This window comes from Furipterus horrens, unplaced genomic scaffold, assembly GCF_987537825.1.
Source record: "Furipterus horrens unplaced genomic scaffold, mFurHor1.1.pri manual_scaffold_3, whole genome shotgun sequence".
In the NCBI taxonomy this organism is placed as follows: Eukaryota; Metazoa; Chordata; class Mammalia; order Chiroptera; family Furipteridae; genus Furipterus; species Furipterus horrens.
The window spans coordinates 191,538,027-191,563,688 of record NW_028327173.1 but is presented as its reverse complement, the minus strand read 5'-3'; the positions used below and the strand labels follow the sequence as shown (position 1 = coordinate 191,563,688).

The 25,662-nt window shown below is 44.0% G+C and overlaps 1 protein-coding gene and 1 pseudogene across 3 annotated transcripts in view; one reads left to right on the top strand and one right to left on the bottom strand.

Moving 5' to 3' along the window:
- IFT43 (intraflagellar transport 43) overlaps positions 1-25,662 on the bottom strand; it is a 78,755-nt gene that overhangs the window by 36,800 nt on the left and 16,293 nt on the right. For all 3 annotated transcript variants that reach the window (XM_090271210.1, XM_090271211.1, XM_090271213.1), the window contains exon 3: positions 13,240-13,304. In XM_090271210.1, the coding sequence (XP_090127336.1) occupies positions 13,240-13,304 (65 nt within the window). The remainder of the gene's footprint in view (positions 1-13,239; positions 13,305-25,662) is intronic.
- Positions 22,592-22,942, top strand: LOC150017078 (dynein light chain 1, cytoplasmic pseudogene; annotated as a pseudogene).

Sequence of the window (25,662 nt, the reverse complement as noted above, 5' to 3'; positions counted from 1 at the left end):
AGAATAAAGTTAAGATGACTCTGCCTAGCCCAAAAGCCAAATACATGGAGAAGGCGGGCAAGTGCGTGTGTGTGTGTTTTCCCATCCATACAACAAGAGGGCTGTGTGTGTGTGTGTGTGTGTGTGTGTGTGTGTTTTCCCATCCATACAACAAGAGGGCCAGGCAAGACAAGTGGGCTGTCCACTTTCAGGTTCTCCAGCATGGCCCCAGAAGCCAGAATGTGGATCAGAGGACAAAGCTGCAAATTTCCTACAGATGAGCTATTTTTAAAAATCGGGGGGTGGGGGGTTCATAATGACATAAAAATTAGAAACAACCTAAATGTCCACCAACAGGGGAACAGCACATCCATACCACGGGATTATTATGCAGCAGTTAGAAAAATGAGGTAAATCTACCTGTACTGAAAGACCTCCAAGATGTACTCTTAAATGAAAAATGAAAAAAATTAAGGAGCAGAACAAAATCTGATCCCATTTATGTAAAAAAGAAAAAAATATGTGTGTGTGTATATAAATCTATTGTATAAAAATACATCTATTTTTGGTACAAGATACCAACAAACTATTACCAGGAGCCCCTTCTAAAGAGATGACTAGGCTTGGAAGAGATGGTAGTTTCAAGCAAATTTAGCTTTGTGTCTTGTTTGAATTTTTATAGACTTAAAGTGTTCTTAGATTGCTTGTACAATTAAAAAAAAAAAAAAAAAGCTTCTACTGAGTTCCCCACAGTAGAGGAGTTCAAGCAGACCCCAGACCAGATCTGAGAGGCGAGTGGATGGAGCTGGCTCTCACCTTCCAGTTTCAAGGCCTCTGCACTGTGTGATAATCCACAGAGACAAGCAGGCATTCCACAGGACGCTGTGCGTTTTCACTGTTGTTACTTAAGGGATACTTCTATGTGCCTGTCATTTCTTTCCTAACCCTAGAGACCCTCCTGCTTTACAATCTCACCCCTGGCTCCAAGAAATGACCGGCTCTAGTCACAAGAGAATCCGCACTTCTGCAGAACGAGGAACTGTAAAGGGCCAAACGTCAAAGCCTCACACGGCATGCTAAGAGCCCATTCTGGAACTACTCCTGGTTTTCAATTACAAAGATAAAATTCAAGGGTAAGTTGACGGGTACGTGTTAAGAAGAGCTGCAGTCCTGAAAGGAAGCTGGGAGAAGGCACGGAGTTGGGGGTGGGGGAGGTAGGGAGCAGGGCCTGTGTTTGCCGTCTTTGGCAGGCCTCGGGCAGGCAAGTGGGAGGTAGTACTGCTGACCTGGGCCCTTAGGAACCCAGCCACTGTCAGCTGTGGGGCCTCAGCTGTCCTCTGCCCGGTGCATACAAGCAATAGGTTCACCTTAAGTCACTGCAGGTGCACCTCCCCTCCTCCTGGACATCGGACACTCACCTCCGCCCCAGGGCGGGAAGGGGACAGAGCCACTTGTCAGGAAGAACGCTCCCCTTTCCAGAATGGGAAGTGAAGTATCCAAATGCTACTACTCCACATGGGGCTGACGGAACAGACTGCTATCACCTTCAATTGGGAGGCACTTGACAGAATTACAAGATCCCAATTATTTCATAGTCAGTCATTTGCATAAGTAAATTGCTTTTGTGACACTAGACAAGCCATCCAGGGCCCTAAACTGCAATGACTATGACACAGAACATCTCTGCTTGCTCTGAACAGAAAACCACTATGTCAAACCAAGTGGAAGTGATAAAAATGCTCCCCTAAATCCTCACTGAGAAAAAGGCGGGTGCATGCTTCATGTCTGTTCTCTAGCCTATGGAATTTATATGTACCGTAGCTAAAGCCCTCATGATACTTTCCAAGGGGTCACAGTATGCCAATTCCATGAACGAACACTGGAAGCCTGCTTTCTCAGCCCGGGCAAATACCACAACTACCGTCTGCTCGTGATTACTTTCATTGAGATAGGAACTTTGGAGTACTATGCAGCCCTTTAAAAGAGGAAGTTATACTCTAGACTGAAATTCAGAAAAGATCACCAAAAAACACTATTATATGATAAAAGAAAAATGCAGAACAGACTACTATTTGTGTGAGGCAATAAAAGAATTTATGACCCTATATTTTTGGAAATGCACAGAGTACCTTTGGAAGGAAACACAAAATCTGGTGAACAGTGGTTGCCCCCAGACAGAGCAACTGGGTGCCTGGGGGAGCAGGGAAGGGAGAGAGAGAGAGATTTCCATTTCACAGCCCACCCTTTTTTATCTTCTGAGTTCTATACTATGTATATATCTTATTTAAGAAAAAAAAAATAAAGTGAAAATTCACTAAGAGTTGTAATATCTCAAAGGATGGCATGAATTGACTGGAACATCACAACCGGTACTGTCTCCGCGTCCTCCTCTCTCTTTCTCTCTCTCGTACGGTCCTCCAGAGGAAATGACTTGCCTTTCTCAACTTAGTTACATTTGTACTTTAAGGTCAAATAGACCCTATTTCATAAAAAGGCAGTATATTGTCATTACAAAAAGGGGTTTACTCTTAACAGACCTAGAGGCATGTGGTGGCCGAGGGACAGGGCTCTAACCACACTGCCACAGAATGAACAAATGTGTATCGCCTTCACCTCTGCCCACGAAGGGTGACTTTCAGCGAGAGCCTCGGGGGCTGCGCACCTTCAGGGCTGAGTGAGAAAGGGGAGCTCAGCTACGTTCCCCCATTACCCACCCCTTGTCTTCATTCCTCCCCACCTAACGGCTACCAAAATGACACGTGTCTGAAGACAGGAAAGGCGTAAGGATAGAATGAGCTTGACATGCCCCACCCTTTTCCCTACTTCAGGGAGGATACTTATTTTCCACTGGTTATTTCAACGTACACAGTCTAAGTGTTATTTATTTCATTTTCGGATCCTACGGATGGTATATGGTTTACAACAACGGACAATGCAATTAAATTCTAATTTTCTTTAAAAAACAAAACACATGAATTCTCTAGGTTCACTAAAAAAAACTTATCTAGATCTTCCTCTACCATATTTCTGTCCATAACTTGTGAGCAGTGCAAGAAATTACCTTGGGGACGTCTACACAAAACAAACAAATGCAAGGTGTGCATGAAAAAGATATGCTGTTCCTTGGTCCCAACGCCACCTTTTCTGAATTTTCTGTTTCGGAAGCCGAGCGGAGGAAACGCACATATGCAGGCAGAGCAAGGCCAACAAAGCTGGGGCCGAGGTCCAAGGAGGGCGCTCCCGTCGGCATCTCCGTAAGCCCTGGGCAGAGCTATGGGACACGGTGCGCAACTATCTCCCTAAGACCGTCCCTTCTCAAGCATCTCACATGCAACCACTCATCTGAGGTCACTCACTGCAGGGCATTCATCTCTGACACGTGAGCAACCTCGCTGGGAGTCACACAAATGTTCACCCATGGTGCCCGCCTGGTCATGCCACACCAACTCTGAGTTCTTTGTAGCTGAGGGAAGCATGTGGAAAGTAAATTCTCAATACTTCTAAACAAAATTATGTTTATTGATGAAAATCTGAAAGTCAAGGATTAAATTCTTTTATTTTACTGGAACTCAAGGATACCTGGTCCCTTTTTAATTATTGAAGCACCATAAGAAACGCCCCAAATTCGCTCACTGATTAGATACATACTGAGCAGCTATGTGTACTAGGCACTACAGACCCAGAAGCAAACACTATTGACAAAAATCTCTTGCAAAGTAACTAGTTACTAGTAATGCAAAATGCAAAAGCAGCTGCAACTTTCCAACGGTTGAGTAAAAAATAAATACAAAAAATAGAGAATGAGGACAGGGCCACATGTGGTAAAACATTTACAATTAGAAGGGTGTTTGTGGTACTATTCTTGCAACTTTTCAATAGGTTTGAAATTTTTCAAAATAAGACTAGAGGAGGGAAAAGGCAGGATTATAGGTACAAATTGTATTTCAGGCAACAAATGGCTGATGAGAGAAAGTGCTTTATTAGAAGAATGTCTGGAGACTTCCGGCCAAGATGGAGGCTTAGATGGACACGCTAGGTCTCCCTCTACAACTAGAGAGGAATACAACTACTTCAAAACAAAGGATAACTAGAAATTCCAGAAAATAAAACTACACGGAAGCCCAACATATGAAGTTATAAACCAGCGGTGCCATTCGGGCAGGTAAAAGTTAAAGAGGGCAAAGCTGTTTGCGGAGCGGCGGGGCGGCGAAAAATCCCGGCGGCAGTCAAGCCCCTGGCAGTGCGCGACCCCAGCGCTGGGGAGAGCGGCCACCGCATCGCCTTGAACAGTGAGGCCCAGGGGGGCGGGAGGACGGATCCCGGTCTCCTAGCTGAATAACTGTGTGAATCCATTTTGGACCCCCGCCCCCAAAGAAAGAAAGCACCACAGGGCTGCGAAATAGGTCACAGACAGGCGCCGGTCGCTGACTTGTGATGCCAAACGGCGCCGGTCGCTGGGTCTTTACGAGTACACAGGCACTGCCCCCGACAGCCGGCCCAAGAAAACAAAACGCATCTGTCAAAATGTGGCAGACAACTATAGAAATACCGGTGGCACAGCTCACCAGGCAACAGATAGAGAACCTGACAGATGAACAGATAAGAAACCTGTCAGAGGCTCAGTTCTGGGCCATTGTTATCAGGTGGCTTACAGAATTCACAAAAGAGCAGGAAAAAGATAAGAAAGAAGCGAAAAACTTTCATAACGAAAGGAACAAAACCGCATACGAGACAGATGGTGAGGAAAAAAAAGCCAGAGTTCATTTCAACAAACTGGAATATGGAGAAGGAACAAGCAGTCAACCAATGCAGAGAGAGGAAATGGGAAGCAACAATGAGAGGATCAGAAACCTCTGGGACAGCTATAAAAGGCCCAACATAAGAATCATTGGTTTGCCAGAGAATGAGGAAGATGAACTAGAACTTGAAAAATTGAGTGAAAATATAATAAAGGAGAACTTCCCAGAATTGGGGAAGGGAATAGACTTGCAGGTCCAGGAAGCAAGGAGAGTTCCCAAGAGACTGGACCCAGGGAGAACCACTCCAAGACACATTATAATCAAAATGTCAAAAATTAAAGATAAAGAGAGAATCTTAAAAGCAGCAAGAGAGAAGAAAAGAATTATGTACAAAGGGGTCCCAATTAGACTATCAGCAGACTTCTCAAGGGAAACCCTACAGGCAAGAAGGGACTGGCAAGAAATATTCAAAGTAATGAAAATCCAAAACCTACAACCACGAATACTCTATCCAGCGAAATTGTCATTCAGAATAGAAGGACAGAGAAAGTGTTTCCAGGACAAAATAAAACTGAAAGAGTTCATTAGATCCAAACCACTGTTATATGAGATGTTAAAGGGACTGGTTTAAAAAACAGAAGCTAAGGAGATGAAACAAAGGCAAACTAAACAGGCAACGAGAGTGGAAAAGGAACTGTGGGTACGGGAAGCATATTGGGGGGAGGTCAACAGGGAGGGGGAATGGGGAAAGGGAGGGAGATGATATAGGAATTGGGGATCAAGGTAGGAGGGAATGGAATAGACGGAGAGAGGTTGGGAGGAACTGTATGCACAACTAATGGACATAATCTAAAAGGGGGGGACAACTGGAGGGAGGGGGGCCACCGGGTGGAGGGGAGCAGAGGGAAGGGAAATTGGCACAAATGTAATATTTTAATCAATAAAACACATTAAATCTGAAAAAAAAAAAAAGAAGAATGTCTGTTAATCAGTGAAAAAGAGAAAAACACCCTTTGACATCCTTAAATGAAGTTATGGCTCTAAGCAACTATCATCAATGGACTCTATGACCACACATTTTACGTGGGGAACGTAAAATGAAGGCCACACTCCAACCCCACCGATCAATCACAGCCCCACTTAACCCGGAACCCCCGTCACCTGTGCCTTCTCATGTGACACAGCGGAATATACACAGCACCACCTACAAAGTATTCCTGCCTGAACAGTGAGCCTGAATCTAGCTACCAGTTGATCTAGATCTAAGTTCCAGTTTCACAAGGAACATGGAGGCCAAATGAACATGTTAGACATCACGGCCAAGAAAGCAATGGGCCAGATCCAGAACGTGGACACTCTATGAGACAAGGATCTCCAAAAAAAAAAAAAAAAAAAAATCAATGGCGTGGGGAAAAACAACAGGTGGGGGTGGAGTGTTGCCAAATAAAAGAAACTAAAGTCATCTAATGACTAAATTACAAGATGTGGACCTTGATTTGCCCCTTTTATAATGCAAATGTAAAAAAACATCTTTGAGACCACGGAAGCACCTAAATATGACCTGGATATCAGATGGCATTAAGGGATCATTATTAATGTTGATAGGCATGATAATGGAATGATGGTTAATAAACAAACAGTCCTGATCAGTTACGAAAAATTATCTGCAGGAAAGGAAGGAGCGATGAGGCAGTGACATGCGTTATATACTATATTGTCAAGCTCCCCGAACTCATCCTTGGCCTCATAAAAGATAACTCGTTTTTCACACCCACCGGTACACCTTCTTAGGATTGAGTAATTATATACCCTTGCATATATGTAACCCGGAACTCTCCCATCTTTTTCAAGACTTGGAAAACCGGGGTGGACAGATGAGACTGCTCAGGGTTACAGGTGACCAGCCTGGGGCCTTGGCAGGTGTCGGCCTGGCCCAGCAGTTCAAAGGGCAGAGCACGGGCATCTTGGCACGCCTGCATGCATACCTGCACCCTCAGTGCAGCACACAGCACACCAGAGGGGAAGCTCCAGCTAACTTAACCTCTGTGTTGAGTGAGCTCCAGCTAATTGAACACCTTTCAAAGAAATTGACTTCTATGGGGATGGACAGCCAGTAACAGAGGAGGGTTAAGAAGACAAAACATGCATTTACAACTGTGCTTACAGATCTAGGAGCCCAGGAGCTCTGTGAGTTCTTGCCTTTCACACTTTCGTAGCTGAATGAGAATTAACTCCCAGCTGCTAACAAGAAGGTAAAGAGAGTCTGGTAGGGCAATGACACAGAGGGAGAGGACAGAAGCCCTTTAGTATTCTTGGAACATCAAGGCCATTAAAAAAAAAGCAAGAGGGAGAGAAGGAGGAGGGAAGGGGGCGACTACAGGGCCAGCACAGGGCTATGCCACCGCCATCTTGATGTCCTTGACGCGTGCAGGTGGTGTGGAAGCGGCTGGCGCCAGAACAGCCCGTGAGAAGGAACGAGCGGCCAATGGAGATTTATGTGAGGAGAGTGAGATGGACAAGGTAAAATTGTCAGGAGGAGTTGTTAGAAAGTAAAATATATTGTGACAATTCCACTCCTGCCGTTCATCAATAAACTGACAGATCATTTAGTGTCAATTAGGAGTGATAGATGGACAAGTCCCCATGATCCCGGGCCAAAATTAATGGCTGGGAGGGAGAGTGTGATTGAAAATGACGGCTGACATTGAGAGCAAAGTCCTGAAAGTCCCTGAGGGACCATTACTTGCCTCATTCCCTTGCAGATCAATGCAGGGACAAACCCAAAAAACAGACACTTTGAGACAAAACTTAATCAGACTTCCTTTCCTTCCTCTCTTTACCGAGTCTGGTTGCCTCTCTTTTAGCTCCATTCCCCATGGTCAAGTCAGTACCCCACTTCCGGCAACTTCGGAGCCAAGGAAAGCCTGGCTCCAAGATGGGATCTTTGGCACCACAATGACTTTGGTGCCAGAAGAAAGGACAGGTAGGGCTCCCAAGTCCAACAGAGATGTATGCGAGGAGAGCGAGACGGACAAGGCAATTCTTTTCTTTTTTTTTTAAGATTTTATTTATTTACTTTTAGAGAGAGGGGGAAAGGAGGGAGAAAGAGAGGGAGAGAAACATGATGTGTGAGAGAAACAGCGATCAGTTGCCTCTCTCACGCCCCCAACTAGGGACCTGGCCCACAATCCAGGCATGTGCCCTGACTGGGAATCGAACTGGCAAACTCAGTCTGCAGGCCAGCACTCAATCCACTGAGCCACACCAGCCAGGGCACAAGCCAGTTCTTGAATACAGCCTGTTCCTGTGGCTCCGGGGTGAGTTCCAGCATCCCACATCTCTAGCCATTGCAGTAGCTGACACATGCTCTGCTCTTTTTCTTGAGCAGTGTCACGCAAATAAAACAAAGGTAACCCAGAAACTCACATCCTGTGGCTGTGAGGGCCTCAGTCAGATCTGTGAACAGTCCTTCTACTTCCTCCTGATGACAACATAAACACGGCTTCACTCTCCTACTTCCCTTGTAAGAGGATACCTACCTTATAGGATGGAACCCACCCAACAGAGTTGGTGTAATGCACATATAAGGTGCAGCTATGAACTGAATGTTTGTGCTCCCCCTAAGTTCCCATGTTAAAACCCTAATCCCCAATGTGATGGTGTTTGGAGGTGGAGCCTTTGGAAACTACTTGGGGTTAGATAGGTCATGAGGGTGGAGCCTCGGTGATGGAACTAGTGTCCTTATAAAACAAGGAAGACACACAAGATCGCTCTCCCTGTGCGTGTGTGCACACACCGAAGAAAGCGATGTGAGGACATAACCAGGAAGAGCGCCCTCATCAAGTCCCTGAGCACGATGGCACCCTGATCTCGCCTTCCAGCCTCCAGAACTGTGAGAAATAAATGCTTGTGGTTTAACCACCCAGTCTATGGCATCCGCTGTAGCAGCCCAAGCTGACTGGGACAGATGCCTTGCACAGTGCCATTATTATCACCCCATACGAATTTAAGGTGAGTACACTATTTCTCAGTGTGAATCCTCTGCTCTAACCAGACTGACAGACAATAAGGCTACTCTCCTCACAATCCTCCTTTGCCATCAGAATTCACCCAGCTTGATCCCCATCATTTCGGGAAGGGACTCTCTAACCACTGATTACTCTCATCTGAGGTCACATAGCCACTGTTAGCCATTCCATTGTGCTCCCCCTGCCTTTCCGATATTTGTGAATGAAAATGCCCAATCCCCCCAGCTGGAATCCTAGCTCTTGCAGGGCAGGAAGCACATTTACACTCTGGACTCCCTGGAGCACCTGCCCTGCAAAAACCAGGAGCTCACGTTTTTCGGTCTTCATGGGGCAGATCATCAGGGGAGCCCAACCGTCGCCTCTCTTACCCCTAGGGGCCCCCTTTCCTCTTTCTATTTCAAATCTGTTCTATTTGCCTTCAGATGCCAACTCTCCTTTGCTCCAACAAGCTCAGCAGTCAACTTGCCTTCCTACTTTGAAAAAGAAAAAAAAAAGAAGAGGCCAATCCAAAATGAAATTCTCCCGATTCCCTACTCCTCTGATAACTAACCCAGCCTTTCTAAGCTTTCTCCCTTGAGGAAAAATATCCCCACCTCCTCCTGTCCAAGGTTAATTAGTCTCTCTTGGCAGGTCTTAACCCTACTCCTTCTCCAGGATCCCACTCCTTCAAGTCTGCCCTGTTTCATCTGCACTCACCCATTCCCCAGGTACTACACACAGGATTCACATCACAGACTTCCCCTTCCAACTACTGTCTCTTTCCCTTGTTTCTCAGAGCAGAGGCTTATGTTACTAATCCCATTGCCTCACTTCCCACTTCCTCTTCAGCTCACTGTAATCTGGCTCCTGCCCCAGTACAAATCACTGGAACCACTTTCTTAAATGGCCTAAGCAACCTCCAAACAGCCAAATACAAGGCTCTGACCTCATCTTCTTCTATTTGTGTCGATGACACAATTGCACCTCCTTTTTGACCTCTCTTCTAGACTCGCAAACTGGAAACTATCTACTAGACACCCACCAGCCCCCAAATCAGGTCTCTCCTCCTGCATTCCCAATCTGATGGCACCACTACCAGACCAGTCATCAAAACGAGGCACCTTGTGGTGACCTTCAGCTCCTCCCTCTGTCCTGCATTCAACCAATGACACTCCTCTTAACTCTATCTCCAAAATGTCTCCCAACCTCCTCTCCTGTTCATGCTCACACCACTGCCCTAGTACAGGCTTCTGCCATCCTGCATGAAAAGTGTTACCTTCCTAACAGGCCTGCCAGCCTTTCAGAGCTTTACTTCCCGCTGAAAGCAAAGCAATCAATCAAAAGTACTGATCTGACCATTCACTTGTTCAATAGATAGTCATTGAGTGCTTATTATGGACTGGCACTGCTAGAAGTACTGGAAGTATGGAAATAAGACTGGTCGCTTCTCATGGAGCTTACAGTACAGTGGAGAGAAAAAGACAATCTGGGTATGTGTACATACACACATATAGGTGTGCACATACGTCAGGTGGTGATCCATGAAGCAGGAGATGGACAGTGTGGAGTGACGAGGGGTGCTCCTTTACCTAAACTGAGGTCAGAGGGAGCCTTGTGAGCCTAGGTGAGGACTTTGGGGTTTAGTTTAATTGGCAGGAGAATGACAATGGAGGGCTCTGAGCGGACAACTCAAATGGTCACCTGTGTTTTAAAAAGGTCACCCTGCTCCATGGACATAAGACTGAGGGGGACACAAGGCTGAACAGGTGACAGGAGGTTCTCACTCAAGTCAATGGTCGAAATGGTGGTGGCTGCAGCCGGGCACTGGCAGTGCAGACAACAGATGTATTTCAACCACAGACTTAGCACAGTTTCCTGACAGACGGAACAGGAGTGAAGCTAAAGAGAGGATTCCAGGATGATTCCCTAGCTTATGGTCTGAGTAATAGGGAAGATGGGTTGCCATTTACAGAGATCTGGGGAAGACTTTGTGAGGCACAGATTCGGGGATGGAGTGGAAGGGGTGGAAATTAAGAGGACCGATTTGGACATGTTAGGTTTGAGTGCGTATTCAAGTGGAAATGTCACGTGGATGGCTGGATGTTCACAAGCAGGACCGGGCTGGAGATATAAATTTTGGAGTCATCAGTGTGTAAGTGATAGTTAAACTCCTGAGACTGAGTTGAGATCACGCCAAGAATGAGTGTTAACAGAGAAGAGAGGATGAGCCCTGGGCATGCCAACATTTAGAGGGGTCAGGACTAGGCCACAGACTGAGGAGCCAAGCAAGTAAATCCCTTGAAAAATAACATATGAAACGGAAAAACATCTCTCTCCAAGAGGAAACTGATTTCATCTGGAAAAATCTTTAATATATTCATTGAGGAATAAACACTTGAGATTCTCTTTAGTTCTCTAAAAAGCAGATAAAGGGTTTGTCTCTTTTCATATTTCAAAATAAATTTCAGATATTAAAAGCACTAAAATCCTCTAATTACTTAGAAAACTGGAGCTACTCTTTAAGACTCTCACTAGTAGTAGTACATTTCAAAGTCACTTTCTTGTTCTTGGTTAATACTAAAAAGTAGTGCTATATTGGTCCTGGGCCAGGTAGTTCACTTGGTTAGAGCATCATCCTGATATGGCAAGGCTGTGGGTTTGAGCCCTGGTCAGGGTATATACAAGAATCATCCAATGAATGCATAAATAAGTGGAACAGCAAACCAATGTTTCTCTCTCTCTCTCTCTCTAAATCAATATAAGTAAATAAATAAATAAATAAATTTAAAAGTAGTGTTATGTTGAGTAAAGGAAACAGTGTGGTACTTAATGACACATGAATGGAAAGATGAATGGACCAGAGTAACAAATGCAAAGGAGACTTGGGTACATAAACAAACGTAGAATGTGGTAAAGGTGGTTCCTAAATTCACTGGGAAAGGCAGACTTTTAAATAAATGGTATTAGGACGATGGTCATTTAGAAAAAGATAAAACTAGACCCATACCTCTTACCATACCCTGAAAGTAATTCCACATGGTCAGAAATCTAAATTTTAAAAGTCAGATTTAGGGTGTGGTTTTATTCCAAAAAAATGATCTAGAAAAACAGGCACCTGGCCTGTGAGCCACCGTTTGCTGAATCTAAACACATGGAAACAAAGAAGGATAAAATTTTAAATTTATATATGCATGCTTATTTTTTATAAAAAGTAGTAGAGAAAGGACAAACCAGAAGTGAATAAAGAAGTTACCCATAGGGCATGGATGGGAATGAGGCGGAGGGGGTAAGGATGATAACAAGACATCTCTGAGTGTATCTATTACCATTTGATACAATTAAAGTACACGTTATCACCTGTTCTTGCCAAAAAACCATTAACTTGAATCTAATCATAAAGAATTAACCAGAAAAATGAAGAATGTTAGATATTTAACAAGTAAACTGGCCTAGATTCTTCAAAAGAGTCAATGTTTTGGGTGGAGGTGGTGGGGTTGGAGTTATTCTACAAGAGACTAAAGAGACGCAACTACCAGATGCAATGTATGAACGCTGATTGGATCCTGAAGCTATTATAAGACCTTTTTGGGACAACGGGGTAAGCTGAAACTAGATCTTATGTCATAATGAAGTTTCAAGGATGTGGTAATGACACTGCGATTATGTGGAGGATGTCCTTCTCTGTGGAGATGCATGTTGAAGTCTCCAGAGGCAAAATGTCATGCACACTGCAACTTGTTTTCAAATGATTTGGGGAAAAATGTGGGTTGGTGTGTTTTCAGAGGTGTGGAGAGGAAGGCAAGGGGAAGGGGGAAAGAACTGGAAAAAATGATTTTGATAGTGCTATTATGAAGGCAACGACGGATGAAGGAAACTCTGACCAAGAGTAATGTGGACTCCTCGAGAGAAAGAAATCCCCTTCCCGAGTATATCTTAAGTTGTTCAACTGGATAGCTGGCCCGCCCACTGCTGTAGTAAATACTTTTTTGGTTTACTTTTCATCTAAAACTTAGCACAAGGAATTAAAAACCAAAATGCTTTGTAATCTAGCAGCTACTAACAGGCAATTCCATCTGTTTAGAAAATCACACAAAGAACAACTCAGTGCTACGGTATGGATGAACTTTGGTAACACATGCCAAGTGAAAGAAGGCAGTCACCAAAGATCACATCATGTATGATTCCATTTACATGAAATGTCCAGAGCAGACAAATCATGAAGACAGAAAGTAGACTGCTGGTTGCACAGGGCTGGGGAGGTTGAGTGGAATGTGGGAAATGACTGCTAATGGGTACGAGGTTTCTTTGGGGGGGCAATAACAATGTGGTGGTAACAGCACAACTCTGTGAGTAGACTAAGAATGACTGAATTGTACATTTAAAATGGGTGAATTATAAGGCATATGAATATATCTCAATAAAGCTGTTATAAAAAAAATAAAAGAACAACACAAGAGCAAAATGCCCGCACCCACCCTGCCCACCCTCACCTCCCACGAGCTGCAGGCACTCACTTTGAAGACTTCGTGGAATCATCCGCCCATCCTCCTTGCCGGCGGGGTGGTTTGGGAGGCGGAGCCTACAAAGATAAAGAAGCCAAAATAACAGTCACTAAACATGTGCATTCAAGTAAGCGGTGGCGGAGGTTAAGGTCACCTAAACCAATACTCAACCTATCAAAGCCTTTAAAAAAAAATACAGTAACCTTTCAATTTACTACAAAAATCCAGATGCTTCCATACCCTTCTGGTGAGTATAAACTGGCAAGATCTGGAATATAATTTGGCAATGTCTACTGAAAATCTTTAAAATAAATGCTCATACTTTTTGAGCCAGCAATACTAATCCAAGAAATTAATCCCAAGGAAACAGAGAGAAACATAATGTCATTTTTGAATAGTGAATACATAATTGGAAAAAACAAAAACAGACAACAATAGGAGTTAAGTAAATCACAGACTACAGAGGTGAAAATACTATGCAATAATGAAGAACTATGTTAAAAAAAGAATACTTAATGATATGAAAAGGTTCAATACACATGAACTTTTAAAAACACATAAAACTGTAGGTACAGGCTTCTGACTTTATGAAAAGATTATTAATACCTAATATCTAGTGTTAATTAGTTCTAAGTACACAGGGGAAAGGGGACTCCAGCGACAGAATCATGAGAAGTTTTTATTTTCCTTCTGTGTACCATTGAGTATTTTCCAAGTTTTTAAATAATCAACTTGTACTATTTTTAGAAAGTAATAAAATAAAGCTGTAAGAGAGAGGCTTGCTAAAAAGATACAAACAAAGCTGATGGGCTAAAACTCTAGTCAGATTATTTGGACAGGAAGCAGTCACCTGCAATGCATACACTCAGAAACCCAAATGCAGAATTCTCAGCCTGCATATTTCAATTAAAAATCCCAAAGGAACATCATGCAATCCACTCACTTGAGCTGGGTGAAACAGCAAAGAACATTTCCTATTTTGAATTACCCAGAATTTGGCTAGATATTTTTCTGACATACCCCCCACGCCCCCTCTGAATTTCACAAAATCGTTAACCATTGTTCTCAGTCTCAGGAGTCACTGAGGGAAAAAGGGACTAAAATAGGGGTTGGCAAACTTTTTCCACGTTAAAAGGGGCCATACGGTTTCTGAAACAACAGTTTCTGTTGCAACTCCTCTACTCTGATACCGCAGGGCAATAAACAGCCACAGATAATAAGTAAGCAAATGGGTATAACTGTGTCCCAATAAAACTTTGCCAAAAAAACAAAACAGTGGGCCAAATTTTGCAAGAAGAATGCGGTCGCCTGATCCCTGGACTAAAATGTGTCACGACTACGTCCTTTAAATCTGTGGCCCAAGGCCTAACATAACCGTTGAAGGAACACTTCCTCAACATGCCCAGGTACTTTTATGCTTCTGATATTTTTGTTGTGCCCCCCTCTCCCCCGGCAGCACTCCAGTGGCGCCCCACCTGCCCAGCACGTACGTGCTCCCTCTAGACACTGGGCCTTTCTGTGGGGTGAGGCGGAGCCTGCTGGAAATGAGTGACTGAGAATACAAGGTGTACTTCAGAGAAAAACGAACTTTATTTTTCTGTGCTAGAGGCAAGTAATAAAGCTACCTGGATGCTCTGTACGTCTCAGCTGGAAACGACAGAAATACAGACGTGAAAAGGAAGCTATTGCGTGTCTCTCTCAGGGGGAGAAATCCAAATACGTACCAAGAGATCCCTGCCATCGCTTCCCAGTCCACACATCCTTTTTGGTGTTCCTGTCACATTCCACACTCGCCATCGCTGCCCCCAGGCTCCTTCCCTAGACACAGCTAATTGAACCGGGGCGGGAGGGGGGACACCAGCCTGACCGAATTGGAACCAACTGAATTCTCTGTCCCAGGAATCTGGAATTGAAGCTTGGAGGTTAGGCTACTCAGACAGCACTGAGGCTGGCACTGCAAGGACCAGATGAAACAGAATAATCAAAACTACCACCAGCCAAAGTTGTGTATCAGCAGAGACCAAGAACCTTGTCTTGTTGAGCTCTTACGGTTAGTAAGGCACTGCGTTAGGGAGACTTAAATTGTTAAGGAGAACTGAACTGAACCATAGCAGGGCCCTCGAGGATGTTTTTAAACCAATTTGGCTTTAAACCATCCATGCACTTTTGAAGATAACATCTATATTTCTTCACCGAACAATAGAATCATCTTGCAATCATAGAACAATAGAACCATCTTGTGATCATGTGAATTCCTAAATCTAAAGGTCTCAAGCTTGTAACCACATGTTTTGTTTGGCCACATAGTGGTTTTGTTTGTTTTTATTTTGAAAGTTAAGCTACCACTTAAAAAGTTGGGGGGGTGGGGGAGACTCCTTTAAGTCTGATCCCAGGAAGCCATGGATATTGGATGAGTGAAATCCTTCCCAGCTAGAGGTAACACAAAGACACATTTTCTCTTATTCTTCCCATTATGAATGGTGCCAGCTGCTGAATTAGGACAGCAGCTTCAAACTGTGGACCAAAAGGCCTGTCCAGTGTGGCTCAGTAGGTTGGGCATCATCCCGCAAAGTTCAAGGTTGCCAGCTCGATTCCTGGTCAGGGCACATGCCTGGGTTGTGGATTCTGTCCCTAGTTGGGGCACGTGTGAGAGGAAACCCATCAATGTTTCTCTCTCACATCGATGTTTCTCTCCCTCTCTTTCTCCCTCCCTTCCCCTCTCTCTAAAAATAAAGAAAGAAAACCTTTAAAAATAATGTGGACGAAAAGGGGGGTGCTATACTAAATCTAACAGAAAGTAACCTCAGAGGGTGAAGTGATCATTAATTCCCACCTGGGCAGGTCATGAGATGCCAGAAATAATCCTCTTTTCCAGATAATTCAAAGGCTAACCACCCTCGAGAGAGCATGTAATCTTCTTAACTGTTGTGTACCTTGCTTTCTCCCACAGTCCCTGTAATCTTCCTTACTGTCCCTCCTTAACTCTAAATGTATAAAAGAGGCTGCAAACCTGTTCTTCTCTGGAACATCTGGGACCTTGCCTCCTGGCAATATTCATCAGTTTGGCTCAAATAAATTCTTATAAAAATTCTCTACAGGTTTGGACATTCTTACATTGACAAAAACAGAAAGATCACCACACAACAGCCACTCCTCCACATCCCATAGAATGTGACAACTAGTTCCAAAAGCAAAGGCTTTTATCTTATTTTTTTACACTAAAGATCAAAGACGTCACGATTTGGCATTATGTGGTAAAACTGCAGGCTACTTTTCATTGAGATCACCCGAGAGAGGAAAGGTTACAAAGAACTTCTCTGCACAATATGGGGCAGGATTTTAGCTGTCCCTCTGACTCCCAGGTGGGAGCCTCGGCCAAGCTCAGGAGAGCGCGCTGAGGCAGATGGGAGGTGGGAGCGCAAGCGGAACTTAACGTCTACAAGTTAGGCCTTGTGCGATCAGTAGGAGAAGTCTCTTTCCTGATGGGGAATCCATATGTTCGTGATTAAGTACTCTTTGAGCCCAAGGATAGAAATTTCTTTTGGATGAGACATACTTAACCGCTATGACCAAGTTATAAAGGCTCTCCCCAAGAGTTCAACTTTCTTCCCTTTGTGGAGAGCTGGACACTGTCCTATGCACGCCAGGATGTCACCCCTGGCCTCAAATGCTAGCGCCGTTCACTGAGGCTGAGGTGAGGCAGAACTCAGGGTGCGTCAGGTCTGTCTGAAACCTATGATTGGACCCCAGGCTTAACTGGAAACTACAGAGGCCGCAGTGGAGGCAGGAGGTAGGTTTGAGGGATGGAGGTACTGAGAGTCCTTCCACAGAGAGGCTGCACTGAGGGCCCAAAGGTGAAACCGAGGAGAACTCCCGCAGCCACGGGTAGTTCCACTGAATTCTGCAGTTTTCTTGTCAGTTTTGGTGGGTTTTCCTGGGCCACCTTCTCCCAGGGCATCACTGAGTGCCCTGACAGCATGAATAAACTTATCATACAGAACTGAAGGCTGAGCAGGCTTGTGCCAACGTGGGAAGAGCTGAGGACAAGGAAAGGTCAAAGGAGCTTTACAGGAAAGTGGGGTTTGCCCTGGATCGGAGAGATAAGTGGAGATAAGAAAGTATTCCAGAAGCAACCAGATACAAGGTGCAAGACAACATACAACACTCAAGCTGTAGCAAATGCTGTTCGCTGATCATTTTGGAGGGGTCCCTGGGAAAACTATCTGGGGGTACCATGAGCTCCCAACATCAATTGCTTTACAATGCAGGTCCTAAGTGGAAGCTGATGCAACTTGATCATAATGCAGTAGTTTGAAATTAGGTGCAAATGATCTGTTTAAAATGTAAGCGGATGACTGGCTTTTAGCAATATAATTTAAAAGGCCCGGTGGGTTCTTTTGCGTGGACAGTTCCGCCCCTGAGTGCATGGCTGCTTTCCCTCAGAGCTATGATGAAATCTATACACCGAGTTAGCCCTGTTTCAAAAAGAGCCCCGCAGGTCTTTCCCCATGGTGATCTGAAACAGAAGACACCCTCCTAGGCCAAGCTGCCCTTTCTATGACCAGCTGCCAGAACTGCTGTACCTCTCCCTCCCCAACTGGTAAAGGATCAGATGCCAGGACACCTGGGGGGCGGGGGGAGGTTGGATGCAAATGTCACAGCCCCTGTGCCCACCTGCAGTGGTGAGAAGTTGTAACCCTTTAGTTACAGATCTTTGCACCTGGGGCAGGGTTAGGGTTATGGCTTGGGAATTTAAAAGAAAGGGAATTTACTCTTGCTTCATCCTTGAAACTAGAAACTTCATCTTTAGGCAGGCAATTTCTCATGGAGCTCACCAACTGCAGAATCCTCCCTGACCAAGCACTTGGGAAGACATTACCAGTCAGTTTGAGTTACAACTTTGCTGTCCTGTGTTAGGGAAGAAGAAAGAAGAAAAAGCCTGGATGGGTGAGAGAGAGCAGAGCTCAAATGATCTTAAAAGCCAGAAGGAAGAGAAGGCCTGATCCTTGAATTCAAAAGTCCTGGTGTATTCTTTAAATTGCTCTGCTTGTGAAATTCAGAGGCACAGCCCCAAGACATCTGCTGGGAAAACAATGTCCAATTTTGGCAGATTTACAGCCAAACTTTAAAAAAAGTTTTAAAATGTGTAACACCAGGAGGGACAGAAACAGGAACAGTGATGGCAGCCCTGGGCAGTGCATCCTTCTGTTCTCTTGAAAGCTGGAGTCACATCTCTGAGTGTGGGAAATGAACAGTCGGCCGGGTCTGCAGCCTGACGGGCAGCGGGGGGCAGGACCCCGCATAGCTCCTGAAGGGAAGCAAAAATGCGCTCTCTCCAAAAATAAGCAGGGGGCAGGAATGACTGTGAGTAAAGAGTAGGGAGCACATGACGGGTGGTTGCAGTCCTGAAATACCAGCTCTCTACAAAAAGGACCCTGTGATAGGCAGAGAGCAGGAAATTCAGGAAACGGCCGCTTTATATGGTCTCATCCGAATGGGCCAGGATTCAACTGACTGGAATGACCAAGTCAGAGGGAGCCTTTAGGGCCAGACTTGTTTCTGATCTTTATATGGTTCCCCCAGATTCTTAAGATGCCAAAATAGAAAAGATGCTACAGTGCCAAAAAAGGAGCCTTTTGAGTTTAGAAACTTCTCACACACTCTCACAAGTCCTAGAGAGACCCCACAAGATGAATCAGTCCCAAACCCGAACCGCGACCTGTTTCAAAAAACCGGTCCAAACAAATGCATAAATTTCCAGCACAAAAGACATTTGGCTAAGCAAGATCCACTGCAAACTTCATACCTACCGATCCTCCAGCTCCTAGGAGCAGAACGGCTTCTATGTTTAAACCTTGATTACTGGCTAAAAACAAACTTCCCTTCCTTTCTCCAGCAGCCTGAAAGAAGATCCAGGAAAGCTGTCCTTAAGGCTTGGTAAGAGAGGAGACTAACACTTATTATGTCCCACATGCAGGGACTGACATGTATTCCTCAAATCTGTCAGCCATGCACAGTTCCGTCTTTGCCATTTGCTTCTTCCTGTCTCTACCCTGGGTCTGACAACTAATTCATTATAGACCTGAGTTTCCCCTCACGGATTTAAGGTCATGGGAGGTAATGGACCATCTAAGAATCCCTGTGAATAAACATAGCTCTTTCAAGCTGGAATGGACATATCAAAATGAAAAATCTATTTATTTCAAGTGTAAGAAAGAAACCCGATGGTCAATAGATGCTAAAGCCATTAGGTAGAAAGTCTGATTGATGGGGAACTGGACAGTCTCACGGTGCCAAACAACATCGCGCCATACATTATGTGCCAGTTGCAAAGGAGAAAACATTCCTCAGCAGAGATCTCTGGTCCCACCCTGACTCAGTGATCACACTGAGCAGCAGGGACAGTGCGACCTGATGTGCTGCCACTTGAAGCACCCAGTGCCACCCAGGAAGAACTCCTGCATCCAACATTCAATGGGAAATCGTAGCAAGTCTTCCAATCTGATGTCCGGCTTACTGGAAATAAGATCAATGAGATGAGGAAGAAGAAATTACACAAGTCCAGCATGAGGGAAACTCTATGGAACTGGCCCAAATGCTTCAAAAAGTCAATATACCGTTAAAAAGGTGTGTGGGTGTGGGGTAGGGGACTATTCTAAAGTAAGAGAGACAAGAAAACTTAATGAAGTGGTTCTCGATTGGATCCTGGTTTGAAAAAAAATAGCTATAAAAGGCATTTTGGAAACCAGGGAAAATGAATTACAGACTGGGTAATGGATGATATTAAGGAATTGTGAATACTATCAGGTGTGGAAACAGATTTCTAGGAAAACGTTCCTATTTTTTAGAGATATATGAGTATGCTGAAGCATTTAAATGACATGTCATAACATTTGCTCTGAAATAATTCAGCAAAAAAATTATGTATAAAATACAAAGGCATTTTAAAAATCTTTTATAAATTATCACTTAAGTAAATATGGCAAAATGTTGATAACTGTGTCTACTGATGATACGTTCAGTAAGATAGGAGACCAGAAAGTAGCTTGGTCTAATCCTTCTCTCTTTAGTCAGGCAAGCAGAGAGAGGGATTGAGAGTAAAGTGTGGATGAAACAGTGATGCCCAAAATAAACTGTAACAGCCTGAGCACTGTGCCAAGCTGTTAGGCTGAATTCAGCATATATCTTTGTACTCGGGAAGTAGCTGTGACGTTACTGCATGTCACAGGATATTCTCCTGATACCAACAGTACAGTAACTTTAAAGAATAAGTGACTAAATTGGGAAGGGAGAAGTGAGTTTGCCAGAAAGAAGTAAAAGAGGAAGGCTGTGGTTTTAAAGGCAGGGGTCGGGGGGAGGGGAATAGAGGTCAAGGTAGGGGGAAAGGAGGGACAGTCCTGGATTGGAATTGTCACTTTCTAGCTGTGTAGCATTGAGCTAGTCACATCTTCACTATGCCTTCTTTTCCTCCTATGGAAAAGGAGAATGGTCACGAGTTCCTTATAGATCTGTTGTGAACACTGGAGACAATCTCTTGCATACAGCCAACATTTAATAAATGATGATGACAGTGGCTTCTATAACATGCAGCAGAAATAATAATAGTAATAAAATGAAGGCTTTGGAGGAAAAGCATCCTTAATACTGAGGGTTGAGACAATGGGGAGTTTTTGTTAGAAGGCATGGCAGGGCCTTTTCCCTGGGACTGCCTTGCACAAGTTTCATTCCAGGGATCCGCCTCTTACCTATTCCTGCTTCCCTGAGGAGAAACGCTTTCAGGTGGCCTGAGCCAAGAAGGGGAAACTGCAGTTCTACTGCTCACTGAGAGATCCATGTGATGCTCAGGACGACCACAGTGTCTGACAGTTACACTGGTGATGTCACACTCCCCAAACAGTCCCCCAGACCCTGTAATAAAAAGACCCATAGCCCGTATCTCAAATCCACAGTCAAACTGCCCACTTCAAATGACTCATGGCAGAGGGCTGCCAGCAGTTTGTTGAAGAGGCTGTTCCAAAGAGAACAGATTTCTACCCCAAAAATCATCCTTAAAATTCATCTTGGATTTTCCTCCCATGGATGGCAACCTCTTCATCTCAATCACATCCTATTGGGTCATCCTGAATCAGCTCTCTCCTCTCTTGGGTTTATAACTCCCAGACACTTATAAAGAAATGCCCTGTTTCCCCCCACATTTTGCAGTTCAGCCAAAATAAACACTCCTTTCAACTTCCATCATTAATCAAAACCTGTATGTTTTTGTCATTCTCATAGCTCCTTTCAGTTTGTTAAAACCCACCTGGCATGCGCGTAGCCAGAAGTAGGCACGGTGTTGAGAGTGTAAACTCCTAGCACTCCAAGAAGCAAGCCCTTCTGGCACCTGTGACTTTGAATAAGCACAGTCTAGACTTGCTACCTCAACCAAACCCAGAAGGGGACAACTTGGAGCAAGTGGAGAGCAGAGGAGCAAGCTGCCACCTTGAGGCTTTACGAAATCCAATATCTCACAAGACTCCGTAGGAGTGATGATGGAACACAAGTGCAGGAAGCTCGAAAGTGTGTTCAGCCATGCGCTGGCAGCCCCCATCCTACGAGACCTAGAGAGGGAGGCCCAACTCTGTTCACCACTCTGTTCACTGTGGTGAGACCACAGATGTCACAGGTCTCTCACTGCACTCCTGCTTTTTTCTTGTTTTTTATCCTCACCCAAGGACATATTTGTTCATTGCTTTTAGGGAGAGAGGAAGGGAGAGAGAGAAAAGTCAATGTGAGAGAGAAGCATTGATTGGTTGCCTTCTTTGCACATGCCCTGACTGGGGATCGAACCCACAACGTGGGTATGTGCCCTGACCAGGAATCAAACCCGCAACCTTTTGGTTATGAGACGACGCTCCAACCAACTGAGCCACACCGGCCAGGGCGGCAGTCCTTCTTTATGCTGCCTCTGTTGTAGAAGCAAGAGGAGAAGACACTCTAAGCACAGAGCGGGATCATGGCTGGCAAATTAGCACACACTTCACTCTCCTCTGCTGACAATATTTCAAGTGACGTCAGTAAGCCACAAATTGTTTTTAACTTCTAAAACTGTTTCCCATATTTTGTTCATGGGGGTCAGATGTGGTTGGCAGTACAGAGTTAACTGTTTTTAATTTCATTGAGAATGTTTTATTTTTAACCATCATCTCCTTTCATCATCATTTCATTGAAGAAGGGACTTTCTCAATCCAACCTAATTAGGAAGGACATAAACCAGGATAAAGAAGGACCCTTAGGTAGCGCGGGCATCTCCCCCGGGGTCTGAGACTCGCCAGCCTCTCCTCTAGGACACTGTTGCAGTCAGCCAGCCCCCTCTTCCACTGGAACCATGTGCGACCGAAAGGCAGTGATCAAAAATGCCGCATGTTGGAGGAGATGCAACAGGATTTGGCAGAATGTGCTACTCGGGCGCTGGAGAAATATAACACAGAGAAGGACACTGTGGCCCTCATTAGGAAGGGGTTCGATGAGAAGTACAACCCCACCTGGCACTGCGTTGTGGGGAGAAACTTCGGTAGTTACGTGAATATGCACCAAATACTTCATCTACTTCTGCCTGTGGCAAGTGGCTGTCCTTCTGTTCAGCATGGACTGTGTCACACACCCAGTGACCCATCCAAAGCAAGGGCTGCAGCCTACATTCCAAACGTCAGAGACTGAAGTCTTCAGCCTTGCCTAAGGGAACACCTTGATCTTGAACCTTTATTGTGTTGCTTTGTACAGGGTATCCTCTGTTCTCATGTGTTGTGGTTATAAAACAATCAGAAGTAAAAAAAAAAAAAAAATAGAATTGATCCTTTAAATTGAATAAATTTAATGAAAAACTTACTACATTGTTCTTGGCTTTCTCATTTTGGTAAAAACTTCATCATAGATCAGTGTTAAAACATGCTATGCTCTTTTTTTGGCTTATCAGTTCAAGGCCAAGGTTGATTTCTCAGACTCTCTTCTTACCCTTTCCCAAATAAGAAAGGCTTGAAGGCCACTCTACTGCTCCTAGGTGACAATGGTCAGACGCAAAAGGCATGACGTGGTTATAGTCACCCAGCCTGTAAATTTTCTACTAAGTTGATGCTCTACAGGGAGAGTTCCTGCCCTTACAAAGGACACTGCCACCCTCTCCAACCCTAGGGGCCTTTCTGGGTTAACTTTTCTGAGTGCTCAGCACAGTAACTCATGGATAAGCACTTAATCCTGGTGACTGTATCCCAGGTCCCTGGGCCTCTTACATACCCACGCTTCTGAGCATTACTTCCAAGTGCACTGCTGATATCAGAACAGCTTCTCTCTCAATAAATACTGTACCTGAATGCCTCTGTCCGTTATCCCAAGAGAAAACTGACACAATCTGTTTCTACAATGCCACTTGGAGAAAAAAGAAAAACCACAGTGTGTTCTGAAATGATCCAAAAGCAATGGGCATGTTCTGGATCCAGCAATGGTGGAGCAGTTTGCATTCAACTAACCTCCACACAAATAACAATTATAAACTCTGAACAAAATAGATAAAATAACTATTTGAAGGTACCGGAGGGCAAACAAAAGCAGGCAGAAACAGGAAGGAATTTGATCCTTGAAAGAAAAGAATTACGCTGGGTAAAAATTCATGCTTAAATGGATTTTCTTCTTGAGTGCAATCTCCAGTCTGGGCAGCAATTGAGCAGCTAGAATTCAAGCAGAAAGCTACAGCTTTATTGGTTTGAGGACAAATTTGGGGGATGCCAGAGTCACAAAAATAGAGAGGGAGAAACCCGAGAAAGGAGGGAGCTCCAAATCTGCATGTAAACTCCCCTAGAATCCTTTAGTTAATACCTGAACTGCACACACATGGAGGAGACTCCAAGAAACCCAGTGAAAAGCAACTACTGAAGGGCAAGAAAAAAAACAAAGTAAGTAGAGATGAGATTTCAGCTGCTGCTCCCTGCAAGGGGAACAGTGACTGGAGTTGGAGTTCACCGAGTTAGGGACGCTTGGTACACACCTTGGGTTTTCCACTGAAATTCCAGAAGAGCCACACCTCAGAAGTCCCACACCTGGGGCTGTAGGGTTTGCTCTGGGACTAAGGGCAAAACCAAAACAGACCTGACCTAACAAAACCTAAACGCAATTGTTCATGAATTCAATGTAATCTACAAGTAATTAAACTGCATACCTCAAAAACTTAAAAATGGATCTGCCTTTTAGCCCAGCGATCCCACTTCTGGAACTATATCCGAAGGAACACAAAACACTCATTTAGAAGAACATAAACATCCCTATGTTCATTGCAGCATTATTTACAATCACTAAAATATGAAAGCAGCCCAAGTGTCCATCAGTAGATGAGTGGATAAAACAATTATTGGACATTTATCCAGTGGAATGCTACTCAGCCATAAAAAAGAAGGAAATTTTACTCTTTGCAATAGTACGGATGGACATGGAGAACATTATGCTAAGTGAAATAAGCCAGTCAGAGAAAGACAAATACCATATGATTTCACTCGTATGTGGAATCTAATGAACAAACTGAACTAATAAGGAAAACAGAGACAGACTCACAGATGGAGGGCAGATGACAGCTTGTGGGGGAGGGGGTGGTTAGGGGATGGAGGGACTGAGCAAAAAGGAATAAGGACTCACGGACACGGACAACAGTGGTGATTGCAGGGGGGAGGGGGGTATAAACAGTAATGAGAAGAAATACAATGAAGATTAAATTTTTAAAAATTCAACACTTTTCAAAGGCGGAAACATAATCCAGACTTTATACAATGTATTATCCACAATGTTGTCTGTACAAAAGAAAACCCAAAAACCATATTAGAGCTGTGAAAAAACATGAGACTGTGACCCATAGTCAAAACAAAACAAAAAACAAACAAACAAACAAAAAACTGACTCTAAGATGACGCAGATATTAGAATTAAAAGACAAGGATTTTAAAGGAACTACTGTAAATATGTTCAAGGATTTAAAAGAATATATGGCCATAGTGAATTAAATGGGGCATCTAACAGAAACAGAAAATACATAAAGAAGAAAAAAAACAAATGAGATAAAAACAAATGGAAATTAAAAATTTTTAATTCCATACCTGAAATAAAAAATTCAGTTTGAAGACACCAGAAAAAAAAAAATCAGTGAACTTAAAGACAGCTCAACAGAAACTATCCAATTTGAAGAACAAAATGATAATAGGAAAAAATTAACAAGGCTTCAGGAACAAAAAATGTAAGACAAGCCTATGGGACAATATCAAGCAGTTTAACATGTATGCAATTGGAGTCCCATGAACAAGGAGAGAGAAAACTGAGCAGAAAAGATATGTGAAGAAATAGTGTCTCAAATTTCCCCAATGTGGTGAAAAATACTGACTTACTAATCTAAGAACTTTATCTAATCCCAAGCAAACCAATA